General features: G+C 41.6%; 3 protein-coding genes and 1 long non-coding RNA gene across 7 annotated transcripts; 3 read left to right on the plus strand and 1 right to left on the minus strand.

Annotated features, from left to right (window-relative positions):
- Positions 1 to 636: 636 nt before the first annotated feature.
- Positions 637 to 10,772, plus strand: tec (tec protein tyrosine kinase). 2 transcript variants are annotated; one of them, XM_026322535.1, is made up of 18 exons: positions 637 to 796; positions 1,750 to 1,953; positions 2,437 to 2,541; positions 3,292 to 3,373; positions 4,418 to 4,546; positions 5,238 to 5,290; positions 5,373 to 5,578; positions 6,110 to 6,175; positions 6,423 to 6,477; positions 6,917 to 6,999; positions 7,085 to 7,218; positions 7,544 to 7,618; positions 7,813 to 7,984; positions 8,367 to 8,583; positions 9,228 to 9,292; positions 9,405 to 9,523; positions 9,622 to 9,779; positions 10,234 to 10,772. In XM_026322535.1, the coding sequence occupies exons 2-18, from the start codon at positions 1,816 to 1,818 to the stop codon at positions 10,315 to 10,317; spliced, it is 1,941 nt and encodes a 646-aa protein (XP_026178320.1). In that variant the 5' UTR covers positions 637 to 796; positions 1,750 to 1,815; the 3' UTR covers positions 10,318 to 10,772. The 2 variants fall into 2 exon arrangements, with proteins under 2 accessions (XP_026178320.1, XP_026178329.1); XM_026322544.1 differs by having other exon boundaries at positions 5,376 to 5,578.
- On the minus strand, positions 8,503 to 17,783 carry LOC113141989 (uncharacterized). Of its 2 annotated transcripts, none has more exons than XR_004463296.1 (4): positions 17,687 to 17,783; positions 12,380 to 12,572; positions 8,983 to 10,402; positions 8,503 to 8,638 (listed from the first exon to the last, which is right to left on the minus strand). It is a non-coding gene; the product is annotated as an uncharacterized LOC113141989 (long non-coding RNA). The 2 variants fall into 2 exon arrangements; XR_003296889.2 differs by having other exon boundaries at positions 8,532 to 8,638; positions 9,089 to 10,402.
- Positions 11,558 to 24,394, plus strand: LOC113139021 (mucin-2-like). Of its 2 annotated transcripts, XR_003296513.2 has the most exons (4): positions 11,558 to 11,615; positions 20,788 to 20,861; positions 23,687 to 24,040; positions 24,226 to 24,394. XR_003296513.2 is itself a non-coding variant. In XM_026321966.1 (3 exons), the coding sequence occupies exons 2-3, from the start codon at positions 12,414 to 12,416 to the stop codon at positions 15,669 to 15,671; spliced, it is 3,183 nt and encodes a 1,060-aa protein (XP_026177751.1). In that variant the 5' UTR covers positions 11,558 to 11,615; positions 12,392 to 12,413; the 3' UTR covers positions 15,672 to 16,203. The 2 variants fall into 2 exon arrangements, 1 of the variants encoding a protein (XP_026177751.1); XM_026321966.1 differs by lacking the exons at positions 20,788 to 20,861; positions 23,687 to 24,040; positions 24,226 to 24,394 and adding exons at positions 12,392 to 12,737; positions 12,813 to 16,203.
- Positions 17,304 to 18,940, plus strand: LOC113140205 (endonuclease domain-containing 1 protein-like). The gene is made up of 3 exons (XM_026323998.1): positions 17,304 to 17,481; positions 17,657 to 18,004; positions 18,237 to 18,940. Exons 2-3 carry the CDS (start codon positions 17,693 to 17,695, stop codon positions 18,831 to 18,833), a joined length of 909 nt encoding a protein of 302 aa, XP_026179783.1. The 5' UTR covers positions 17,304 to 17,481; positions 17,657 to 17,692; the 3' UTR covers positions 18,834 to 18,940.
- Positions 24,395 to 25,219: the final 825 nt, after the last annotated feature.

Raw genomic sequence — 25,219 nt, forward strand, 5'->3', positions numbered from 1 at the left:
TCCAAACAGGATCCTCTGGTCTTCTACAAATCCCTTCATGTCCATTATTGTTGTTTCCAAGCGTCTGCCAGAACGTCCTTGATGCTTCAGACTTCAGATTTTAACTCGGCTATTTCCAAAAGTGTCCTCCGGGTTTATAATCATCTTCATTTGTCACAAACATCCTCACTTTAAATAAAACAAAGTACGTCACAGTTTGACTCTGTGTGCAACACGTCCACCTAACCTGTTCTAGGTATGAAAACACCTACCCAGTCCACGTCAAGGTGCCCTCCTGGGCCCTCCGGGGTTTGGAAATATCCAATAAACATCCCCAATGTCCAACAATTGTTTTTAACTGTTCTCATTAAAATAAAAAAAAATCTTCAATTGACAACAGTGTCAATTATTTCTGTTTTTTTATTTAAACAATCTTCTTTTCAGAACAAAAACCTTTGTTTCCAGAAACGGCCTTTTATTTGTTTTTAAAGATTTTTAGAGAGGTTCTCTGCACTTCCCAGACGCAGACTTCCCCTGTGAGGGTCTGACTGACCCTGGTCCCCACATAGACACAAATACACTTTTACAGGTTTCCATTCCGGCTTCTGTCTGATTTGACTATTCAAATGCGCTCAGACACCACTGACCTCCTTCTGACTGGCGCACACACTCTGCGGGCGTGTTGTGCATGTTACACATGCGCGTGTCTCCGTGCGCCCTCGTCCTTATTTCCTGAATCCGGGCTCCTGAGAGTCAGACCGAGATGGGACACGGACACGCAAGAAAGGACCGAAGAACCGGAGAATGAACCGTGAAGGTAAGAAAACCGTGCGGCTTGTCTCTCGGCGCACCAAGCCTGGACGCGCAAACGACTGCTGCGCCAACTCTGCGCCCAAAACCAGGAGTTTGACTTGACAGCGACAATAACCTGCGGCTGCTCGGGGACTGGAGGTTTTTAAAATGCAGAATAATTAGTAAAAATACAGACAAGGATCATGTGCTGGAACTAAAACTACAGGAACGTGCGTTATCGTGAGACCGCAGGAGGAAGAAACTACATTATCACTATAATAACCGGCACAGAGGTCACGTGGTTATTTGGTGCCAGGGAATAGATAAACATGTTTATTTATTTTTTTATTTGTTTGTAATAATAAAGCACCTGAGCGCAGATGTCCAGGGATCTGCGCATTTCGGAAGCTGCTTCTGGTCTTTGCTTCCTTGTGCTGCATTCATGTGCTGTCGGAAATACGATAATTAATCAGTGTCTTTGTTTGGGCAGTTTGCAGTAAAAACACATTCACTTTGTGTTAGAGGTGAACGCACATATGTTTCTGATTGATTATATGTGCGAAGTAAAAGTCAATACGGTTAAATATAGATAATTTGTCTGTGTTTACAAATAAGCAGGTCGCTAAGAGAATCATTAAACATTAATAACTTTAGATTTAATTATTAACTCAGAACTACAAAAAAAATAGAAATACTTTGCTCCTGCATTTAAAATTAGTACAATTAGTCTAAAATATACTTTAAGCACCAAAAACAACAGTAGTCATCATGAAAATGTGATATGTCAGAATAATAATTTCTATTTTATAGCTTGAGAGTCTTAATTATATTTTGTGTTTTTTTTGATCAGACACTAAAGTTATCAAATAAAGTGGCATAGATTGAAAACAGTCAATTTCAATATCATTTCAATAATCTTCATTATTCAGTTAAATTTATTTTCTGTTTCTAAAACTGAAATTGTGTCTCCCACCTCAGCTCAGCTCCAGCCCACCACGGTCTGACGACATCCACCAATGGGAGGAGGGCGTGGACGTGGTCAGGATGAGTGGCATGAAGCTATTGGAGGAGATGCTGATCAAACGTTCACAGCAGAAGAAGAAGACGTCGCCCCTGAACTACAAGGAGCGACTGTTCGTCCTGACTAAGAACAGGCTGACCTACTACGACGGAAGAGCCGAGGTTTTTTTATCCACTTTTCACTTCACGCCTGGGGGGGATGGGGTCTCCAAACCTGGTTCTGGAGCGATACTGTCCTGCCTGTTTCCCAGGTATCCCTGCCCAACCCCCCGCTTACCTGGATCAGGTGTTCAGCTAATCAGAAACTGGCAGGACAGGATAATAACGTTTAAGGACCAGGGTTGGAGAGTCCTGGTTTACACCGATTTATAAAGAAAATGAGTTTTAGAAAACGACCTCAGACAAACGACCTCTAATTGTGTTGTTTACATTGAATTTAAGTTTCAATTTCAGTCCATGATAAGAACCTTTCCACCTGAAGGCTCTTATCACTGGAGGAAATGACTGGTGTCTTCAGGTTTCTTATCCAAAATCTTACATGAACATGTCCCGGCTTCTGATAAATGGCAGCCAAAATACGCAACACAACAAGAAATCAGATGTCTCCACGGTCAGTAAACACAGATGTGGTGGTTTCTTCCACAGAAGAGGTTCCAGAAAGGCTCGATCGAGCTCAGACACATCAGGTGCGTGGAAATCGTCAAGAACGGAGGAGGAATCATCCCCTGCCAGAACAAATACCCGTTTCAGGTACCGCACAAATAAAAACCAATGCACTCAGCAACAACGTCACCTGCATCTAGTAAAGCAACAGTCCAGTATTTCCAAAAACACACTGGTTTGTTTTCTATAAAACATCTTTAAGTGGTTTTATAAGATCCCACAGGCCACGGTGATGCCTTCGCTTGTCTGATCAGAACAAGCTTCAATAACACACTTTCAGTTATGACACAAGAAAACAACAAATCTTCTCATTTCTGTGTTTACACTTTAAAATATGTGCAGGAGGCAAAGGATTGTACGCTGCTGATGATCTGTAGAAAAACACATTGTTGGTTTTACACTGGTTTTTATACAGATTAAACAAATGAGTCATAAAGTGTTAAACTGCAGATTCAGACGGGTTTGTTAGCTTTGGACAGTGGCGGCTAGCTGTTTCCTATTGTTTCTATTCTTTATGCTAAGCTACGCTAACCGTAGCTCTGTGTTTGTATGCAAATGAGTGGTTTGCTTACATTTGTATAGTCGGTAAAATCAGACAGGACAGATGTCTATCTGAAAGTGGTAAACATCAGCTTACAGGCTGCTCCCTGCCGTAATTACTGTAATTATGTGCACATAGTTTTCCTGCAGTGATGGATTATTATTATCATTTCAGGTGCACTTGCTTTCACTCTCACCTGCTAGTTAGCACCCTGTCTAACTCAGTCAGTACTGGGTTTCTTACTGTGAATGCATTTTAACATTTTTACGTCTGTGTGTGTGTGTGTGTGTGTCCAGGTGGTGTACGAGACCAACATGCTGTACGTTTTCGCTCCGACTCACGACAGCAGAAGTCTTTGGGTTCAGAGCATTAAAGAAGGTGCAGCTGCATTTTATTTCTGTCACTACATTGTGACCTGTAAACGTGCAACAGCACGTTCAGGTGGAGACATAGTAGATTAGTAGATACACAGTTTATGGTCGATGCTGTGCAAAGATGTTTTCACACCTTAACCACACAGCTGAAAATGGTTGGGTCAACTTTCCCTGCTGCACCCACTGTTTCCACTGCTCTGGTAGTTTCTATCTGTGTGTTTCACCGGAGACACATAAATACTAAAGTTCCCTACAGAGCTGAAACTGATTGAACTCAAAGGCAACTGGGTCTAAGAGTTTTATCACAGTGACAAAACTTCCCCCAGCAGCTGCAAAGACACAATAACAGCATCTAATTCAGCCCGTTCAGCTAGTTTGACAGCATGGTTAGCAAATGGGCTAACACCTGTGACTAATGCATGACCACTCCCAGGTCCAAACATATTAGCAACACTACAGAATAGTAATAGTGCACGTATAAATACTTCAAAACCTGACATGTCAAGACTGAATCTGTTTCAAAGCAGAAGCTTTTCAGCCTCTTTTAGCTCCTGGATAGAAAATAGATCCCACAGAATGAAAACATCACTGGGTTTATTCTATTGGTTGGTCCCTCTAATGAAAAATAAACAGTTCAGCAGCACTGCTACTGGTTCAAGGAAATAAGTAACAGAAATTTAACGTCAGCTCAAATTAAAACTGTAATTACGAGCAGCCGAATGATAAAAAACTGTTTCTGCAAGTCACAAACTTGGAATTCTGAGATGGAAACATTGGGAATTTCACTTTATAACAGACTGACACTAAAACACAACGGCAGCTAATTTGTGTGACCTCTGAACTCTGAAGAAACAGTGTCAGGCGTTTCGCTGCAAAGTAACTTTCATAAACCAACAAACTAACCCTGTCCTTTACTTTTAGACCTGGAACTTTGCAGGTTTTGTTCATATTGACCAAGTAAACGATGATTCCTATGAATTTCAGTGTGAAACCCACCTGTGTGTGTGTGTGTGTGTGTGTGTGTGTGTGTGTGTGTGTGTGTGTGCAGAGATCAAAGACAACCCCATGATCTTAGCGAAGTTTCACCCCCAGTTCTGGCAGGAGGGTTTGTGGCTCTGCTGTCGCCAGGTGGAAAAACAGGCCCTGGGCTGTGAAGAGTACAACCCGTTTGGAGACAGTAAGTCACAAACATGTCTGTGACCCTAACCCAGACCTGAACCTGAACCTGCACCTGCACCTGATTCTAACCTTAAAACCAGGTCATACGGCTCAAAGAGACCATATGTCCTCACAGTGATTATATTAGCGACACCACCATGTAGTAATACTGCATAATACTGTTAAAATGCTACTAAATTTCACTTCAGGTTTTTAATGTCAACTCTGCAGCTCCACTCAGCAGTAATGCAGTGATGTGGGTAAAGTGGAACTGAAGCTACAGTATAACAACAAACTTATGATTTAAATAAACATTAGCTCAAATATTTATAGGTAAAGTAACAACTGCATTTCTCTCCAAAGATTACCGAAGGAGAAGCAGAATGTTAAATACTGCAGTAGGTGCAGTACTTGAGGTACTTGTGCAAAAAGTGATATATTTGTTTAAAAAAAAGTTTATGATGTGGGGTTTTTTTTTTTTTTTTGCAGCATAGAATCTGAAAACACATGAATCACAAAGTGTAAAGAAAAACAGGAAATCACACAGATGAAAATAAAACAGGTTCATTCAAAGCCCCAGCTGCTGCAGCTGCACAAACATCTTCAGGTTCTAATTAGTCGGCTCATAAACAGGCCCGAGGAGCCACTGAAGATTACAAGACAAGAGAAAACTCGTCGCTTGGCTGACCATTTCTGTTCCTCTTTTCTAGTTTCCAGAAAACCTTTGCCCCCGATTCCTGGAAAGGAGAGTAAAGACACGAGGGTAAGTGCAACCCACAGATCAAACACACCCAAGCCCTCCCAGCATTTCTTCATCCCTGCTCCTCCTCCTCCTCTTCCTCCAGCAGCGGCGGCCTCCCCCACCTGTCCCCATAGCTCCCGATAATGACGGCGATGACGATTTGGACGATGAAAATGAAGAGCAAGTGGTGGTGGCGCTGTACCACTTCCCGGGCATGGAGCCGCATGACCTGACTCTGGTTAAAGGGACCGAGTATGTGATCCTGGAGAAGTGTGACGTGAACTGGTACAAGGCACGCAACAAGTACGGGTGAGTGCGGACTGAACGCTGATATATCTTTAAAAGGATCGGATGGATCACCATCAAACTGGGAGCAGGAGTCCAGAACGGACTTTAATAACCCACTTTATGTTTCAAACTTCTGGTTCATCAGACACTGAGAGGCAAAGAGAGCGTGACAGATGTTGTACAAAACAACAGGAAGTCAGTTATTTTAGAGACAATACAGATATTTTTAAACCCAGTGTCACTGGGTTAACTGGCTATTAACTATATTATCATCTAAACACTCACTATGAACAGAAGTCCATAATCCAACTCCAAACTCCAGCAGAACCTGCCTGAGAAACATCCAGTTTCTAAGTTTTCTTCAGTTTCACATTAATCCAGCGATACCTATCTGTGCACCCTTGGGTGCAACACAAACATGAACTACTCATTTCTAATTCTGCAAACTTCAAATGACATTTGGTGTCTCCACATCAGTGTTTCTGTGTAATGTGTGTTTGCTAACTGGTCACCTGACTGTGTGTTAACGTCGTCTGTGTTTGTGTTTCACAGCGAGGAAGGCTACATCCCAAGTAACTATGTAACAGAGAAAAAATCTGGAAACCTGGTGCAGTTTGTGTGAGTTTGTTAATCATTTCTCAGTCGTTTCTCTGCCCCCATTAAAGCTGCAGGACTTATTTCCTCACGAGTCCACAACAGGTTTCTGCAGATTTAGGGGACATCAAGTCGCCTTAAAGTTCATGTTCATCTCGCACAAATACAGGAGATTGATTTCAAAAGTCTTTTTGACATGTTTTCTATGAATGTGTAAGGTAACGGTGAAGACGTCACTGTAACTGAGATGCTTGTGGTTTGTTTGTTTTAGCTGGTACAGTAAACAGGTCAACAGGAACAAGGCAGAGGAGCTGCTGAGGAACGAGGTGATTCTGTCTAACAATATTTAAACTTCGCTTCACTGACCCTTTTTGACTATTTACTATCTTTTCCCTCGTCTGACTCCCTCTGCTGATTATTGGACTCACTTCTCCTATTTTTATTTCTATCCTTGACCCAGAGTTTGTAACGTTGAGACAAATGTGCTAAGAATTATACAGTTTCTGGTGTATTTGAAATCATATATTTATTCCTCACCTCTTATTTTCTGTCTGGCCTTGTGATTACATCCCAAGACTCAGCAGTAGGCAGAACTACCTGAGTGGAGACAGGCTGAAGTTCAGGTTCAGATTAAGGTCAGGGGAAAATTTCACCTCCTCCAGAATCTACTCCTGAGACTTGGGATCTAACACTAACCCTGCCTTTAAACTGTGAGGTAACTACAAAACAAATATCTTTTCTTAACGTCTGTGTCGCCCCCTGCAGGACAAAGAAGGAGCCTTCATAGTGAGAGACTCCAGCACTCCAGGAACCTACACTGTCTCTGTCTACAGCAAGTCCCTCACAGGGTAATCACAGCCTGCACACAAACAATCAACTACACAGCACGTCATGAAGGTGCAGCGACACTCATTGCCTGGTGTGTGTCTGCAGGGAGGGGGCAGCAGCTATAAAGCATTACCACATCAAGGAGATACAAGGCTCAGCCAAACAGTTTTACCTGGCTGAGAAACACCTGTTCAGCTCCATCCCCGAGTTGATCGAGTACCACAAACACAACGCAGCAGGTAAACAACACGTAAACAACAACACAGTGTTTTTTTTCTGTCTGAATCTAGCAGGCAATTAGCAACACTAGCCTCCTGGTAGCGATCTAGATATAAAAAAATCAATTAAATTAAATTTTTAATTTTCTATGACTCAACATTTTTACCCAGAAACAAACATTTTACAGAGACAACAAAAGTGAAAATGGTAAATTGCGTATTATCAGCTCATGATTGGATTAAAGCAGCTCTGGATGGATTTTAATAACGTTCATTAAAGTTTTGACCTATTGCAGGTTCACATATTTTCTCTTTTATTTACCATTTTAATGTCTGTTCGTCTCAGGTCTTGTTGCCAGGTTGAGGTATCCTGTAGGAAAACAAGACAAGTCTGCTCCGTCCACCGCTGGCTTCAGCTACGGTGAGCCCAAACCGAACCAGCCCGTCAGTCCAGGACTCGGGAATCCTGTTAGAATGCCACAGATTTTCCTAAATCAATCATCTGTGCTTCCTAAGAACAAATCTGTTTCTGGGACGAGGCTCTGTGTTCAACGTGAACAAATCTCTGTCTTTACTTCCCACCATCCTCCTCTCTCTCTTCTTTCCCCCCTGCAGAGAAGTGGGAGATCAACCCCAGCGAGCTGACCTTCATGAAGGAGCTGGGCAGCGGGCAGTTCGGTGTGGTGAGGCTCGGCAAGTGGAGGGCTCAGCACAAAGTGGCCATCAAGGCCATGAGGCAGGGCGCCATGCACGAGGAGGACTTCATCGAGGAGGCCAAGGTCATGATGTAAGGAAGGAGAGAAGGAGTCGAGGAGAAATGAAAGGGTTGATGGTCAGACAGTCAATTCTGAAGGAGCAGAGACACTGACCTCTGCTGGAGACTAATGTGAACTGCAGCAACACGACCACACAAAGCATAAAGTCACATTTTCTCTCTGTAAGTCAGGAAGCTCCACTTTTTACTGTGATGAAAGCAGCTAAAGTCTGACGAAGCCTAAATGGTCCATGTGGTAAAGTGTCAGAGTTAAAAACAGAAAGTGCATGTACATGTCAGCGATGGTCATGGCCTCCTTTCCTCTTTTCTGCAGCAGTATAAGGAAATGAGAAATGCTCCAGCTGTTTCTGGCCAGGTCACATTTGAACAGCTTCATGATTTTTTATGTCTCCAGGAGGCTGTCTCACCCAAAGCTGGTGCAGCTGTACGGCGTGTGCAGCCAGCAGCGGCCCATTTACATCGTCACGGAGTTCATGGAGCACGGCTGCCTGCTGAACTTCCTCCGGCAGCGTCGGGGCAGCTTCAGCCTGGACTCCCTGCTCAGCATCTGCCTGGACGTCTGTGAGGGCATGGAGCACCTGGAGGCCAACGGCTTCATCCACAGAGATCTGGTAACATCCACGCGTCACTCAAGGACCTTTCCCCTGTGGACACGTGTCCAAAACACTAAATAAATAAATAAATAAATAAACAAATTTATATTTGTCGTGCAGCAGTGCAGTCAGCCAGGCTCAACCCAGCCTGAGACTAAACACAATGATCATAAAAGTCAGTGGAGAGTGAGCACATTTTCTTTTAACTTCACTTTTCACAAGTGAACAAGTTTGAACCAACCAAGGTCAAAAGTTTTAGTTTAACTCTTTAAAGATTTAGATTTCTCTAAACAAAGTCCCCTGATTGACAAGAATCCAGATCAGAGAAGACCTGAGCTAATAATCACATATCATTTGTTAGTTATGACCTGACATGCAAAGGGAAAAGCTTAAACAGCAGAAATCGGTTTCACTCACTTGTTGAGTTTTAGAGGCTATTTCCTTAAAACACCATCTGCTCTTCTTCTCTTCTCTAAACGTACAGTACTACTTATTCCCCTGAAAAGACTGGACATTAACCTACCAAGGCTGTGAAGATGAGAGCTGAGGGCTCTGAAGTTAGTTAGATAGTCTGTCTGCAGTGTAAGATAAAGTTTGTTCTGCAAACTTTGTGTGTCTCATGGTTATTTTTTCTGTTGGTTCCTTCTGTGTCTCCTCTGAAGGCTGCCAGGAACTGTCTGGTGAACGAGAATCTGGTAGTGAAGGTGTCTGACTTCGGCATGGCCAGGTACAGGTTTGACTCCCTCATATTTACCCCACGACTGTCCTCTTGCCAGCAGTTTGGTGCAAAGACTTAAATGTGTTGTGGAGTCTCATGTTAAAGTTTGTGTGTGATGTAGATACGTGTTAGACAACCAGTACACCAGTTCATCCGGTGCTCAGTTTCCCGTGAAGTGGTCGCCTCCTGAAGTCTTTAACTTCTGCAAATACAGCAGCAAGTCGGACGTCTGGTCCTACGGTGAGCAGGCTTCCACGGCCCATCATCAGTTTTAGCAGAATCATAAAAGAAACGATCAAACATCACTGTCGTATGGTCTCTACTGTTTGTGTGTCCAGGTGTGTTGATGTGGGAGGTTCTTACAGAGGGTCGCATGCCATTCGAACAGCATCAGAACCACCAGGTGGTTTCCTTGGTAACCCAGGGTCACCGTCTCTACCGACCCAAAAAGGCCACGTTCGCCATCTACGACATAATGCAGCTGTGCTGGCACGAGGTGTGTAGCAGTAGATGCAGTGAGAACGTTTAATGAATTATTTCTTAAGAATCTGATAATCCTCAGGTGAGTTCTGAGACGTTCCTCTCCCTGCTCCTTCAACCAACGTTTTTTAGCTCATAGCAGTGTTACAAACGTTGGTGGGATTTGAAATGAGGCTTTCTGGTTTCAACCAGACTAAACAAAGATGGCCGACGTGACAGCTCCCTGCAGTGAAGCCAACATAAGTCCATCGCCCCCTGGTGGTCGGTTGTAGTATAGGTCATAAAGCCCACCCCCTGCATGTCAGTGGATAAAACATGATTCAAACTAAAAATCAAACGCATCACAAAAGCAAGATGGCGGCCTGTCCATTTGTGGTATTTTGGCAGGAAGTGGTGACACGTCGTCCATCTTTACCTGCGGTCTGTGGTTTCACCTGGCTCAGTATCTGAACTCTGTGTCGTCCCTGCAGAGACCAGAGGAGCGTCCGTCCTTCTCTCAGCTTTGCATGATGATCTCCAACACCCTGGAGGGTGAGGCCACGCCCACAAACTGACCAATCAGCTGCTTCCATCATCCGCCATGCTCCTGCTCCATGACTTTGGTAACTGGCCCTTTCCAAATGTGGTATGGTGTCAGTTCTGTGAAGGACAACATGGAGAACATGAGGCAACAGTGCTTGGACCGTCTGTAACTGACCAGTCAGATTTGTTAATCCAGTCACTTCAGATCTGCTACAGCACTGACAGTGGGGAGAACTGGATCTCCAGTCCATGAAGCTCAGGTGTGTCCTGGGCCCGCCCACTGGGACGAGGGCAGGATGTCAAAGATGTGTTGAAACATTTGAAGCCACAATATGAACCTTACTTTTCGTTCTAATAAGGACTCAACTGTGTGAACGGATCCTGTGACTGTTCGATCATCACACCTGGTCATTAACAACCAGCCAAAATCTGTTTCCATGTTACTTCCATATGCACATTAATATTAAATAATACTTTTACTTTTAAAGGAGTCAGAAAATCTGACTGTGCAAAAGTTCTTATTTTTCATGGTAGAAAAAAGGAGAAACTTTGTCCAGAATTCTTAGAACTGTTGGAGCAAGTTCCTCGTTTTGTGTGGGAGCCACAGGAACTGAGAAGTATAGTAGTATAAGGTTCATACCCAGAGGTTCCTTAGGTCACACAGAAAATCTTCTGGTGTTAAACCAACTCAGACTATGAATTTAACCTCAGGTCGTGTTTATGTGTCCACTGCTCACATATGAACATTAATTTGATTTTGTCCACACTAACTCAGTGCAGCACCAACAACCACAATTCTTACAGGTTAATTTTCAGAAACACAAAATAACTCACAAATGGACTGAAGCTGAAGTCCAGGCCACCTACGTGACGGAGCAGAGCTAAACATGAACATTTACAGCAGCGTTTTAAACGTGTTCAACAAGTGACGTCTATACAGGAACCATCAGCTGCCTCATTAAAGCTGCAGTAAAGCAGGGATGGTACATAATTGTTTCTATGAGACCAGGACGTCTCTCTGTTGATTAAAAAACATTATCCCATGCTGCTTTTTTTTTTTTTTTAACTCAATTCTAAAACCATGATCAAATCAGAGGAAAACTCTGTAACTGAGGGTCCACACACTGTCCACAGACTGTGGTTTCCTGTAAATGTCTGGGTTTGACCATTAGACCAGTCAGAGAAACTAAAAGTTCAAAAAGATGTTGGAGGTGGGAACTGCTCCAGTGAATATAAAAACTTAATCCACAGCTCTGGGTCATTACTGAGGAACTGAGGATTCACAAAAGTCGATTTTCTGTCCGTGCAGATTTAACGACACACTTGGATGGTAAGTTATTCTCGGTATATTTTCTAATTTATTGGGGAATCTGCTTTATCACTATTGAAAATCAAATCTAATGATTTTTAACTTTTAAAAACAGAGGTGGAAAGGAGGGCATTTCTGTCCTTGGGCTGTGTCGTTTTATGCAACGTTTACTTCTCTTAGAAACACTGTGGTTATTCAGTAGATTACAACATTAAGAATATGTGGAGTTTCACATTAAACACATTTAGATCATAAACCTCAACACATTGTTAAAGTTTAAATCAGTATTTTGGCAAATTTTAACATTCGGTGTCATGGATTTTCTTCAATTTTAATCAAGTGATATGAAGACGTGTGCAGACAACAGAGGCAGAGCATTTAGAAAAAGATGCTGCAAATACACAAACGTGCTGCACAAATAGAAAATATGACTAAATACACTGCACCTTGACTGCTACACCAAATGAATATTGAGACAACCTAGTTCATGTCAGTTATCAATTGGTTCAAAAATCCAAATCTTTGATTTTGTGTGGAAATGTAATGAAGAAGTGATTTGGGCCATTTTTATACATTAATAGCACAATGTAGGATACGGGGGCAAAGGTCAAACATGTCATTGCTCAAATACGACAAAGGAGGGTCAAAGAGTTTTTTGGAGAAAAATTAAAAATATGTGCTGTAAAAAGTTGACATCCCAAGAAATACAACAAAATCCACTTTCTTCTTTTTGTTAAGCGGAAAACTGTTTGTGCCAAAATACAATGAAATATGTGACGACTCACTTTTCTCCTCAGAGAAAAAATTCACAAACTGAAGATGAAGATGTGGTGTCTCCGCCCCGTCGCTGCGATCCTCTTCCTCCTGTCCACTGTTCCCACAGGAAGTGAAGTGGTGCGGTCGATGTCTGACTGTTCTGACTTTCTTCTTCACAACTCTCCACCCAACATCCCAGGGATCCTGGAGGACGGCAACATCCTGGACCAGAACAGATACAAACCCATCTGTCAGACTTATGAGAACGTGAGAAGGTTTGTGACTCTCTACGACACCAAGAACAAGATTCCAGTGTTTTCTGCTTACAAGTACAGGGGGGAAAGACCTGGAAGACCAAAAAATGTCCCTTGGAAAATAGAGCCACAGGTAGGTTTTTGTTTCTATGACCTTGAACATACAAAGACACGACTGCTGCTAAACTGAGTGTTTCCACTTTTGCAGCTTGAACCGAGAAGCGCCATGTCCAACATGTGGGACGACAGATACAGGTACCAGGCGACTAACAATGATTACAAAAATGACAAAGACTTTGACCGAGGCCATTTATTTCCATCTTCTCATGCCTTTGATGAAAATGATAAAATCTCAACATTCACCCTGACCAACATTGTTCCACAAGCAGGAACATTCAACAAAGGCAGCTGGAGTAAAATGGAGAACTGTGTCAGATGTGTTTTGGAGAAATACTGTATCAACAACAACGGTGTTCCTGAAGGTTTCGTAGTGATCGGAGCACAGCCCAGCAACAACAACAAACTCAACAACAAGGTGAACATCCCTGACATGCTCTGGTCTGCATTCTGCTGTTACAGTGGTGAGAAGAAGAAGTGGTTAGCAAGTGCACACTGGGGTGACAATGTTCCAGATGAATCGAAACACAAATATCTACAGACAAGAACTTTGGCTGAACTACAAAATCTTGACTCGAGATTTGAGGTGTTTCCCAGAACACAGTGTCCTCTCCATGAAACTGCTGCAGAATTTTACACAGAACTGGATAAAACCTGCCAATGTCCACCTCAAGCTTCAACCACATGTCCTCCCACTACCACGACCAGCGGTCCCTCGACTACTGCTGAACCCCAAACTACCACCAATCCACCAACCACAACCAGAACTTACACAACCACCCAAACACCTACAACCTTTGTTCCTACAACTACTGAACCCCAAACTACCACCACTCCACCAACCACAACCAGAACTTACACAACCACCCAGACACCTACAACCTTTGTTCCTACAACTACTGAACCCCAAACTACCACCAATCCACCAACCACAACCAGAACTTACACAACCACCCAGACACCTACAACCTTTGATCCTACAACTACTAAAGCCCAAACTACCACCACTCCACCAACCACAACCAGAACTTACACAACCACTCAGACACCTACAACCTTTGTTCCTACAACTACTGAACCCCAAACTACCACCAATCGACCAACCACAACCAGAACTTACACAACCACCCAGACACCTACAACCTTTGTTCCTACAACTACTGAACCCCAAACTACCACCAATCCACCAACCACAACCAGAACTTACACAACCACCCAAACACCTACAACCTTTGTTCCTACAACTACTGAACCCCAAACTACCACCACTCCACCAACCACAACCAGAACTTACACAACCACCCAGACACCTACAACCTTTGTTCCTACAACTACTAAACCCCAAACTACCACCAATCCACCAACCACAACCACCCAGACACCTACAACTACTACACCTAAAACTACCACCATTCCACCAACAAAAACCACAGTCCCTGTGACAACAACCAAAACTGCAACTACTACAACTCCTGCAGGAGCTACAACAACCACCCCCAGAACTACAAAGACCACCACCACAACTACAACAACCACAACTACAAAGAGGAATGAGGACAATAGGCAAAAAGAAAATCAGCAGCAACCAAGACCTGATGTAGTTATACCTGGTGCTGTAGCGGGAGGTGTTGGGGCAGTGGCAGGTGCAGCATTAGGAGGTGCATTGGCAGGTATTCTTGGATTGCTATTTCCAGGAATAGGTGGACTGGGTGGTGGACTGGGAGGTGGACTGAGAGTGGTCAATATCCTGGGAGGTGGTCCAGTAATCCCTGCTTCATCTCAAACTGTCAGAACCACATTTGCTATACATACTTCTGGATCTATCCAAACTACAAAATCTCAAAGTACCACCAATCCACCAACCACCACCAGAACTTTCACAATCCCCCAGACACCTACAACCTTTGTTCCTACAACTACTAAATCCCAAACTACCACCAATCCACCAACCACAACTTACACAACCACCCAGACACCTACAACCTTTGTTCCTACAACTACTGAACCCCAAACTACCACCAATCCACCAACCACAACCAGAACTTACACAACCACCCAAACACCTACAACCTTTGTTCCTACAACTACTGAACCCCAAACTACCACCACTCCACCAACCACAACCAGAACTTACACAACCACCCAGACACCTACAACCTTTGTTCCTACAACTACTAAATCCCAAACTACCACCAATCCACCAACCATGACCAGAACTTACACAACCACCCAGACACCTACAACCTTTGTTCCTACAACTACTGAACCCCAAACTACCACCACTCCACCAACCACAACCAGAACTTACACAACCACCCAGACACCTACAACCTTTGTTCCTACAACTACTGAACCCCAAACTACCACCACTCCACCAACCACGACCAGAACTTACACAACCCCCCAGACACCTACAACCTTTGTTCCTACAACTACTGAACCCCAAACTACCACCAATCCACCAACCATGACCAGAACTTACACCACCACCCAGACACCTACAAGCTTTGTTCCTACAACTACTGAACCCCAAACTACCACCATTCCACCAACCACAACTTACACAACCACCCAGACACCTACAGCCTTTGTTCCTACAACTACTAAATCCCAAACTACCACCAATCCACCAACCATGACCAGAACTTACACAACCACCCAGACACCTACAACCTTTGTTCCTACAACTACTGAACCCCAAACTACCACCAATCCACCAACCATGACCAGAACTTACACCACCACCCAGACACCTACAAGCTTTGTTCCTACAAATGCAACACTTCAAACTACCACATTTCCACCAACCACAACCACAGTGGCAGGTGGTTTTGTATTGGCAGATAGTGGTGCACTGGTAGATGGTGGTGTGTATTGGCAGGTGGCGGCATACTGGAAGGTGGTGGCTCACTGGGAGATATTAGTTCATTGGGAGATGTCAGAACACTAGGAGGTGATCCAGTAATTCCAGCACCATCTCACACATCTGCTATACATACTTTTACACATATTCAAGCCACTACAATGACTACAGCTCCACTTTCAGCACAACGTCTCCTTCAACTACAGAAACACAGAGGTGGTATTTAAAAAGGGCAGGTTCACTCCCCATAGAAGAGAAACCTTTCAACCATCTGAGTTCTTGCACCTGTTTCTATCAGTCAATGTTCGATTGCACTTCAAGGTAAAAAGAAGAAAATCTTAAATCCAGATATTCACAAATTCTTTGTCTGCCACTCATCTGGAGTCAGGTCACTGCACTAGTGATTTGACAGAAGGTTCACAGACACAGTTTCTGTTGTATTTTGTAAACGAGCAAATTTAGGTCTGCATAAATCCAGATTGCATAAGAGTGTCCGGGATCCCCACACGAATGGTATGAGGAGAATGATTTTATTCATGCCCAGTCATGTCTGATGATGCTAATGTGCAGAGCCAGTAGGAAAAGTGCTCGATGTTTTTACTGTCACAAGTTGCTTTAATAAAATTATGGCCTTGATAATGAAGTTTAACCTTCATCAAGTCCTTTGAGTTTCATTGACCACAGTTTAGTTTTGGAGTTTACATGTTGCATTAAAATATATTCACAAATCTGATTAACAAGCTGTTTTGCCACCATTTCTTCATGTGTGCTACTGATTTTAAAATGTCTTCTACCACTGGTTTGCAGCTCACACACAATAAAATCAATTCAATCACTAATTTGTGTCAAACTGATTTAAATTCTGTTGAAAACCAGCAGGTCCTGTGCTGAATTCTTGTTGGACAGCTTCAGTTTGCTTCCAGAGAAAAAAAACAGGCTGAGAAAGTAAAACATTTTCCATAATCAAAGAAAATCAATGAAATCAAAGAAAACCTGCTGCTCATCAGCTGCAGCTCTCTGCTCATTATGACTTCAGGAAGAATTCAGTACAAGTGAAGGATAAAACAACCAATGGTCTCAGATTAGTCTGATACAGAAAATAAAGTCAGTACCAGGAAAATAAAAACTCATGTTAAACCTGTAACATTAACACACATTGTCCAGGTTAACTCAATATTCAGTTTCTGTGCATCAAACACGAAAAATGACTCAGGCTGTGGTTTTTCTACAACGTTGACGAGAAACAAGAAGAGAAAGATTCTTTAGAAACCACAGTGACAACAACACCTTTATGTTTGTTGTCCACAGGAAACTGCTGAACCTGAGAATAAAAACTAAATATCACACATTAACTCAGCTATAAGTCTCTTCACTAAATTCACCAGTAAAAGATCCTTGTTCGTGCTGAATTCTTCCTGGACCAGGAGCTGAAACAGTTTGATGTTAGAAAGATTTGGACTGTGGTTCAGATAAAGGTCTAAATTCAGCTGATGTCAAAGCTGTTTAGTAGAGAAATCTCTAACATCTCAAATATCTTCATAAATATCTCAAACCTGCAGGATTTTAAAACAGACCTAATTCACTTTAGCTGCTTTAAACAAACACACACCACAAACTGCATATTAAAAACACTAACAGCCTGATTTCATCTGGTGTTTGTGCATTTCTCTGTGGACAGGGTGACAGGTTTGTTGACCATAAATAAGCAGCGTTTGTTGTGCTTCCTTATAATATGAAAAAAAAACAAACCCACATACGTGTCGTCCCCCAAAACCACAGATCAGAGACAACAGATAAAAGGCAAAGCGTCTTAGAGAGAACAGACAGAAGACAGTGACACATCAGGAGAGAACCGTGGACAGACCTGTGCCAACGAAGACGAAGCTGAGAGATCCAGGTAAGAGATGAAGAGGTGATGTACTTTGTATTCAGCTGATTTTCCTGCTACATTTCCAACTTTCCTCAAGTGGAGGAGGAATTTTTACTGTTTAATGTCAAGCTGAGTGTAAAAGTTTGCATCCAGTTATTTTGTGTTACAATATCTTAATAAAGTCCCTTTGTTTTCTCCTCAGATCAGAAAACACAGTGTGACGAGGACTTACCTGAAGATGTGGTGTCTGCGCCCCCTCTCTGTCCTCCTCCTCCTGTCCACTGTTCCCACAGGAAGTGAAGTGGTGCGGTCGATGTCTGACTGTTCTGACTTCCTTCTTCACAACTCTCCACCCAACATCCCAGGGATCCTGGAGGACGGCAACATCCTGGACCAGAACAGATACAAACCCATCTGTCAGACTTATGAGGACGAGAGAAGGTTTGTGACGCTCTATGACACCGAGAACAAGATTCCAGTGTTTTCTGCTTACAAGTACAGGGGGGATGGAGGAAGCAAACCCAACGTCAACTGGAAGATAGAGCCACAGGTAGGTTTGTCTTTGTCTGATGCATATTGAATTAATACACACATGTATTTACAGTCCTGTTAACTACTAATACTACCAATATTAATGATAACACTAAACAGTGGTACTGTAGAGCCATGACAGTAGTTGGACAGATCAGCATTGACTCTGACCTGATGTTGTAGTCAAATAATGAGGGAGCCTTTGATTTACTAACACTCAGCCTCACTAACTCACCTTCCAACTCTAACAGCTCGAGAACACACAAGGTGATAAGAACATGGGCCGTGAAACAACAGGGATGATCTACACCCACCAGGCTCAGGACAAAGATTACAAAAACAAAGAAAAACTTGCCCGAGGCCATTTATTTCCACACAATCATGCATTAAATGAAACAGATAAAAGATCTACCAACACCCTGACCAACATTGTTCCACAAGCAGAACAATTCAACAGTGGCAGCTGGAGTAACATGGAGAACTGTGTCAAATGTGTTATGGACAAATACTGTAAAGACAACAACGGTGTTCCTGAAGGTTTCGTAGTGACTGGACAACAGCCAGGCAACAAAAAACTCAACAACAAGGTGAACATCCCCAAAATGCTCTGGTCTGCGTTCTGCTGTTACAGTGGTGAGAAGAAGAAGTGGTTAGCAAGTGCACACTGGGGTGACAATGTTCCAGATGGCTTCAAACCTAAATATCTACAGACAAGAACTTTGGCTGAACTACAAAACCTTGACTCAGGATTTCAGGTGTTTCCCAAAACACAGTGTCCTCTCCATGAAACTGTTAAAGAATTTTACCCAGACCTTGATAAAAGTTGTCAATGTTCACCTCCAGCTTAAACCACATCTGCTCCTCCCACAGGTAACTATAGAGGGAGAGTTACTTTATTCTGCCCTAAGATCCATAAAAACGCTGATTGTAACTTCTCTCCTTTGAGAAACATCTTCTGCCACTGAAACTCTGTCTCTGCTGCTTGAACCTATTTTAAACTGCTGTTGAGACAAGGAGCAGTCAGATTCCTGATTGTGTCTCCCAGTTTATCCACATAGTCAATGATGCTTTAGAGCTTTCCACATGAAAATGGAACTGATTATTGTCCAGATGTGGTTGTTTTGCATTTTGGATTTACAAATCTGATTAACAAGCTGTTCTGCCATCATTTCTTCATGTGTGCTACTGATTTTAAAATGTATTCTACCACTGGTTTGCAGCTCACACACAATAAAATCAATTCAATCACTAATTTGTGTCAAACTGATTTAAATTCTGTTGAAAACCAGCAGGTCCTGTGCTGAATTCTTCTTGGACAGCTTCAGTTTGCTTCCAGAGAAAAAAACAGGCTGAGAAAGTAAAACATTTTCCATAATCAAAGAAAATCAATGAAATCAAAGAAAACCTGCTGCTCATCAGCTGCAGCTCTCTGCTCATTATGACTTCAGGAAGAATCAGTATAAGTGAAGGATAAAACAACCAATGGTCTCAGATTAGTCTGATACAGAAAATAAAGTCAGTACCAGGAAAATAAAAACTCATGTTAAACCTGTAACATTAACACACATTGTCCAGGTTAACTCAATATTCAGTTTCTGTGCATCAAACACGAAAAATGACTCAGGCTGTGGTTTTTCTACAACGTTGACGAGAAACAAGAAGAGAAAGAGTCTTTAGAAACCACAGTGACAACAACACCTTTATGTTTGTTGTCCACAGGAAACTGCTGAACCTGAGACAATAAAAACTAAATATCACCTGAAACAGTTTGATGTTAGAAAGATTTGGACTGTGGTCCAGATAAACGTCTAAATTCAGCTGATGTCAAAGCTGTTTAGTAGAGAAATCTCTAACATCTCAAATATCTTTAAGTTATTATTTCTTGGCAGAGCGTTATAATATAGACTTTTTTATTATCATCCCTATCATAAAAAATTACTCTTGAAAAGTTGGACTTATGTATTTTCTTTATTTAACTGAGCCTTTTCTTTATTTAATTTTTATAATTATGCTTGTTCTTCAACTCCTACATTCTTCTCCCATTAATAGCTACACACACCTTCACCCACCGTCTGTCTCTTCTTGCTGCTTTTATTCTTTCGTTAACAGAGACCCCTTATCATACTCATTTCATAACTGCTCTTGCAAATGTGTAAATATTCTTATGGCAGAATCAGAAAAGTCACAACCTAATCCTACAAGTCCCATCTCTATGTGATCTCAACTTAAGATTAACTTTATGCTACTTTTTAGAGCCTATACATGTATGTATGTGGAATATATATATCCTGAGTATGTGTGTATAAGGATATATACACGTGTTTTTATTTTATACTTTAATTCTCTTTTTATTTATGATTTTAGTAAAAGCATAAAAACTTGTTAAAAAAGTATTTCAGTGCACGTTCTACTATGTGTGGTTGTGTCTGAGATAAACGTCGAATTTGAAAACATGAAAGCCGAGCAAATGTCAAAGCTGTTTAGTAGAGAAATCTCTAACATCTCAAATATCTTTATAAATATCTCAAACCTGCAGGATTTTAAAACAAACCTAATTCACTTTAGCTGCTTTAAACAAACACACACCACAAACTGCATATTAAAAACACTAACAGCCTGATTTCATCTGGTGTTTGTGCATTTCCCTGTGGACAGGGTGACAGGTTTGTTGACCATAAATAGGCAGCATTTAATGTGCTTCCTTATAATATGAAAAAAAAAAACAAACCCACATACATGTCGTCCCCCAAAACCACAGATCAGAGACAACAGATAAAAGGCAAAGCGTCTTAGAGAGAACAGACAGAAGACAGAGACACATCAGGAGAGAACCGTGGACAGACCTGTGCCAACGAAGACGAAGCTGAGAGATCCAGGTAAGAGATGAAGAGGTGATGTACTTTGCTGTGGGTGTGTCCTACCAGGTGAGTGAACATGTGACTGATCAGGTGTTCAGCTGATTTTCCTGCTACATTTCCAACTTTCTCTTTGAGCCTGTGCAGGTGAACTGGAGTTGTAACAGATCCAACACATATCAAGGGACACACACTGGATCTAATAATCTCTAAAGGTTTTAATATTTCTGAGGTGGTGGTGACTGATGTTGCTCTTTCTGATCATTGCTGTGTTTTTTTTAAAACAACCACCCCTGCTGTTTTGAACACAGGTGAAACAGAGGTAGTCAAAAAGTGGAATATGAACGAGAAGAGCTGTGCATTATTCATTCAGGCTTTTGCACCATCACCAACCAGGCCATCAGCCCCTGTTGATGATCTTGTAACCAGCTTCAGCTCCAAAATTATGACTGTTATTGATTCCATTGCCCCAATTAAGACCAAGGTATAGTCAGCAAGAAAAAAGTCACCTTGAAGAAATGCCACAGTGGTTAAAATTCAGAAAAGAATATGCAGACAGGCAGAACGCAAGTGATGAAAAACCAAACTCCAGGTTCATTTCGACTTGTACAAAGAGAGTGTTCAACACTATAACCAAAAACTAAAAAATGCAAGGCAATCATTTTTCTCAGAGGTTATCAATAGAAACAGCAATAATGCCCGCACATTGTTTTCTGTTGTAGACAGACTCACAAACCCAGCAGCCTCTCTTCCTTCTGAACTGCTGTCCAAAAAGTCATGCAATGATTTTGCAGCTTTTTTCACAGACAAAATATCAAAGATGAGACAAACTATATCTAGCTGCAGTCCTAGGAACATGACAATATCACCTGTGCCTCCTTGTTCTCCAGCGAATCTAGAACATTTTGATCTCCTTGATCACAGAGCTCTGGCAGAAACGCTTCTACAATTAAAATTTACATCATGCTGCCTTGATATTTTACCAACAAATTTTTTAAAAAATGTTTTTAACAGCTTAGCTCCAGATGTATTGCAGATTGTCAATAGTTCTCTTCAGTCAGGGCAGTTTCCCCAGGCCTTAAAAACTGCTGTTATAAAACCTCTTCTTAAAAAGCCTAATCTAGATGCTTCAGCAGTAAGTAACTACAGGCCAATATCAAATCTTCCATTTTTGGGAAAAATAATAGAAAAAGTAGTTTTTCAATAAATTCACAGTTTTATGGTGCAAAACAATCTTTTTAATGCACTTCAGTCTGGATTCCGCGCACACCACAGCACAGAGACTGCACTTATTAAAATTTTAAATGATTTACATTTAAATAATGATGAATCCAAAACCTCTGTTTTAGTAATACTGGATCTCAGTGCTGCATTTGACACAGTTGATCATGATGTGCTGCTTGATAGACTAGAAACGTGGGTGGGAGTTACTGGCACAGTGTTAAATTGGCTAAAATCTTACTTACAAGATAGAGACTATTTTGTCTCACTTGGTAATTACGAGTCTGAGCGAACAAAAATGAAATGTGGGGTTCCTCAAGGGTCTATTCTTGGTCCTCTCTTATTCAATATCTACATGCTGCCCCTTGCTCAGATTATGGAATACTACAACATTGACTACCATACCTATGCAGATGACACCCAACTTTATATATCAGTATCATCTCATGATTATAGTCCTCTAATTTCATTATGTGAGTGCATTAATCAAGTCAAAGAATGGATGTGCCAGAATTTTCTCCAGCTCAATACAGACAAGACAGAAGTGATTGTTTTTGGCCCCAAAAATGAAAGGTCAAAGGTCATTGCTCACCTTGACTCCATGTCATTGAAAGTTACAAATCAAGCCAGAAACATTGGTGTAATCATTGACTCAGACCTGAATTTTAACAACCACATAAAATCCATCACTAAATCTTCGTATTACCACCTGAAAAACATTGCTAGAATAAAAGGTTTTCTGTCTAAACAAGATGCAGAAAAACTTGTTCATGCATTTATCTTCAGTAGGTTAGATTATTGTAATGGCTTGTTTACAGGTCTTAGCAAAAAGTCAATCAGGCAGCTGCAGCTAATCCAGAATGCTGCTGCCAGAGTCCTTACAAACACCAGGAAACTGGACCATATCACACCAGTTCTTAGATCACTACACTGGCTTCCCGTTAGTCAAAGGATAGATTTTAAAATCTCATTGCTAGTTTATAAAGCACTAAATGGTTGTGGACCAAAATATATTCAAGATGTATTAGTTCCCTATGAGGTTTCCAGACCCCTCAGGTCATCTGAGACAGGTCTACTGTGTGTTCCCAGAACCAGAACCAAACAAAGTGAAGCAGCATTCAGTTACTATGCTCCTCACTTGTGGAACAAACTTCCTGAACACCTGAGGTCTGCTCCAACTGTCAGCTCATTCAAATCAGGACTGAAAACACTGTTGTTTAATGCTGCCTTCAAATAACTGTTCATCCTTGTTTTCTTAATGTGCTTTTAAGTCTTATTTTAATTTACTTTATTGATTTAAATGTATTTTATGTTAAATGTCTTTGTTTTTAGATGCTCTTTTCAATGCTTTTAATGTAATTATATGCCTTGTAAAGCACCTTGAATTGCGTAGTGTATGAATGGTGCTATCCAAATAAAATTGCCTTTGCCTTGGAGTCAAAGTGGAGCAGCCCAGTTTTCTGAGCTCAGACTTTTTAAATGGGAGTTAGTTCAGTGAACTATCAGCAAAACGTAACAAGTGCAGGAGGAATTTTTACTGTTTAATGTCAAGCTGAGTGTAAAAGTTTGCATCCAGTTATTTTGTGTTACAATATCTTAATAAAGTCCCTTTGTTTTCTCCTCAGATCAGAAAACACAGTGTGACGAGGACTTACCTGAAGATGTGGTGTCTGCGCCCCCTCTCTGTCCTCCTCCTCCTGTCCACTGTTCCCACAGGAAGTGAAGTGATGTGGTCGATGTCTGACTGTTCTGACTTTCTTCTTGAGAAATCTCCACCCAACATCCCAGGGATCCTGGAGAGAGGGAAAATCCTGAACCAGAACAGATACAAACCCATCTGTCAGACTTATGAGAACGAGAGAAGGTTTGTGACGCTCTACGACACCGAGAACAAGATTCCAGTGTTTTCTGCTTACAAGTACAGGGGGGTGGAAGAGAATGGAAGAAGACCCCACACCCCCACCATGATGGAACCACAGGTATGTTTTCCTCCTGATGTTTATTCTACTGATTACTGTTAATACTGTTGCAGTGTTTTGGGTTGTTCTAAGTCAGAAAATGTAATATGACATATTGATTTAATTAAGTAGGAACATAAACCACATGGTTAAATAACTAGAAGTTTCATGATAATCAGTGTCACTGACTGTTCCAACTTTTGCAGCTTGAAGAAAACAGGAACATGTGGGACAACATATACAAGAACCAGGCCACTAACAAAGACTATGATTCGAATAGAAACAAATATAATCGGGGCCATTTATTTCCATCTGACCATGCGTTTGATAAAAAAGATAAAATCTCAACATTCACCCTGACAAACATGGTTCCCCAAGCAGTCTCTTTCAACAGTGGCAGCTGGAATAGAATGGAGAACTGCACAAAATGTGTTATGGAAAACCACTGCCTCAAGAAAAAAGGTGTTCCTGAAGGTTTCGTGGTGATCGGAGCAAAGCCCAGCGACAACAAACCCAAAAACAAACTCAACAACAATGTTAACATACCTGATATACTCTGGTCTGCGTTCTGCTGTTACAATTATCAGAGCAAGAAGTGGTTAGCAAGTGCACACTGGGGCGAAAACATTGCAGATTCTGCCTCTGACAAATATATGCAGACAAAGACTTTAGAACAGCTCTATGATGAACTGGGAATTAGGGTCTTTCTTACAAAATACTGTCCTTGGCAGGAAACTGTTGCTGGACTCTACCAACGACTGAATGAGGCTAATTCAAACTGCAAGTGTCCTCCAAGCTACAGCATCAGGCTTTAGCTGATAAATGCTTTTCTTTTATTTGCTCCTGCTTGATGAAAGTTTTTTGTTTTGTGATATTTCACATTTCTCTGATTTGAGATTTCACTGAGGTGAAAAACATCGTGTGATATTTTGATCATTTCATCACATTTTCTACCTTTGAATTATTTTACTGCTGATTTAGGCTTCAGATGGACTCAGTCTGCTCATGACTGATCGGTTATTGATTCATTCAGTCTAGATAAGTGATTGCTCATATCTGATGTATCGATTATTGCTCAGCTCTGATCTGCATTGAATTATTCATCGATTACTGCTGTGCTAATGTTTAATTGACTGGTTTGTCATTGGGATTGTTCAGCTCACAGATGATGTGATCTGGATGGAAATCTGTTTTCACATT

Source organism: Mastacembelus armatus, chromosome 18 (genome assembly GCF_900324485.2).
Source record: "Mastacembelus armatus chromosome 18, fMasArm1.2, whole genome shotgun sequence".
NCBI classification, from domain to species: domain Eukaryota; kingdom Metazoa; phylum Chordata; class Actinopteri; order Synbranchiformes; family Mastacembelidae; genus Mastacembelus; species Mastacembelus armatus.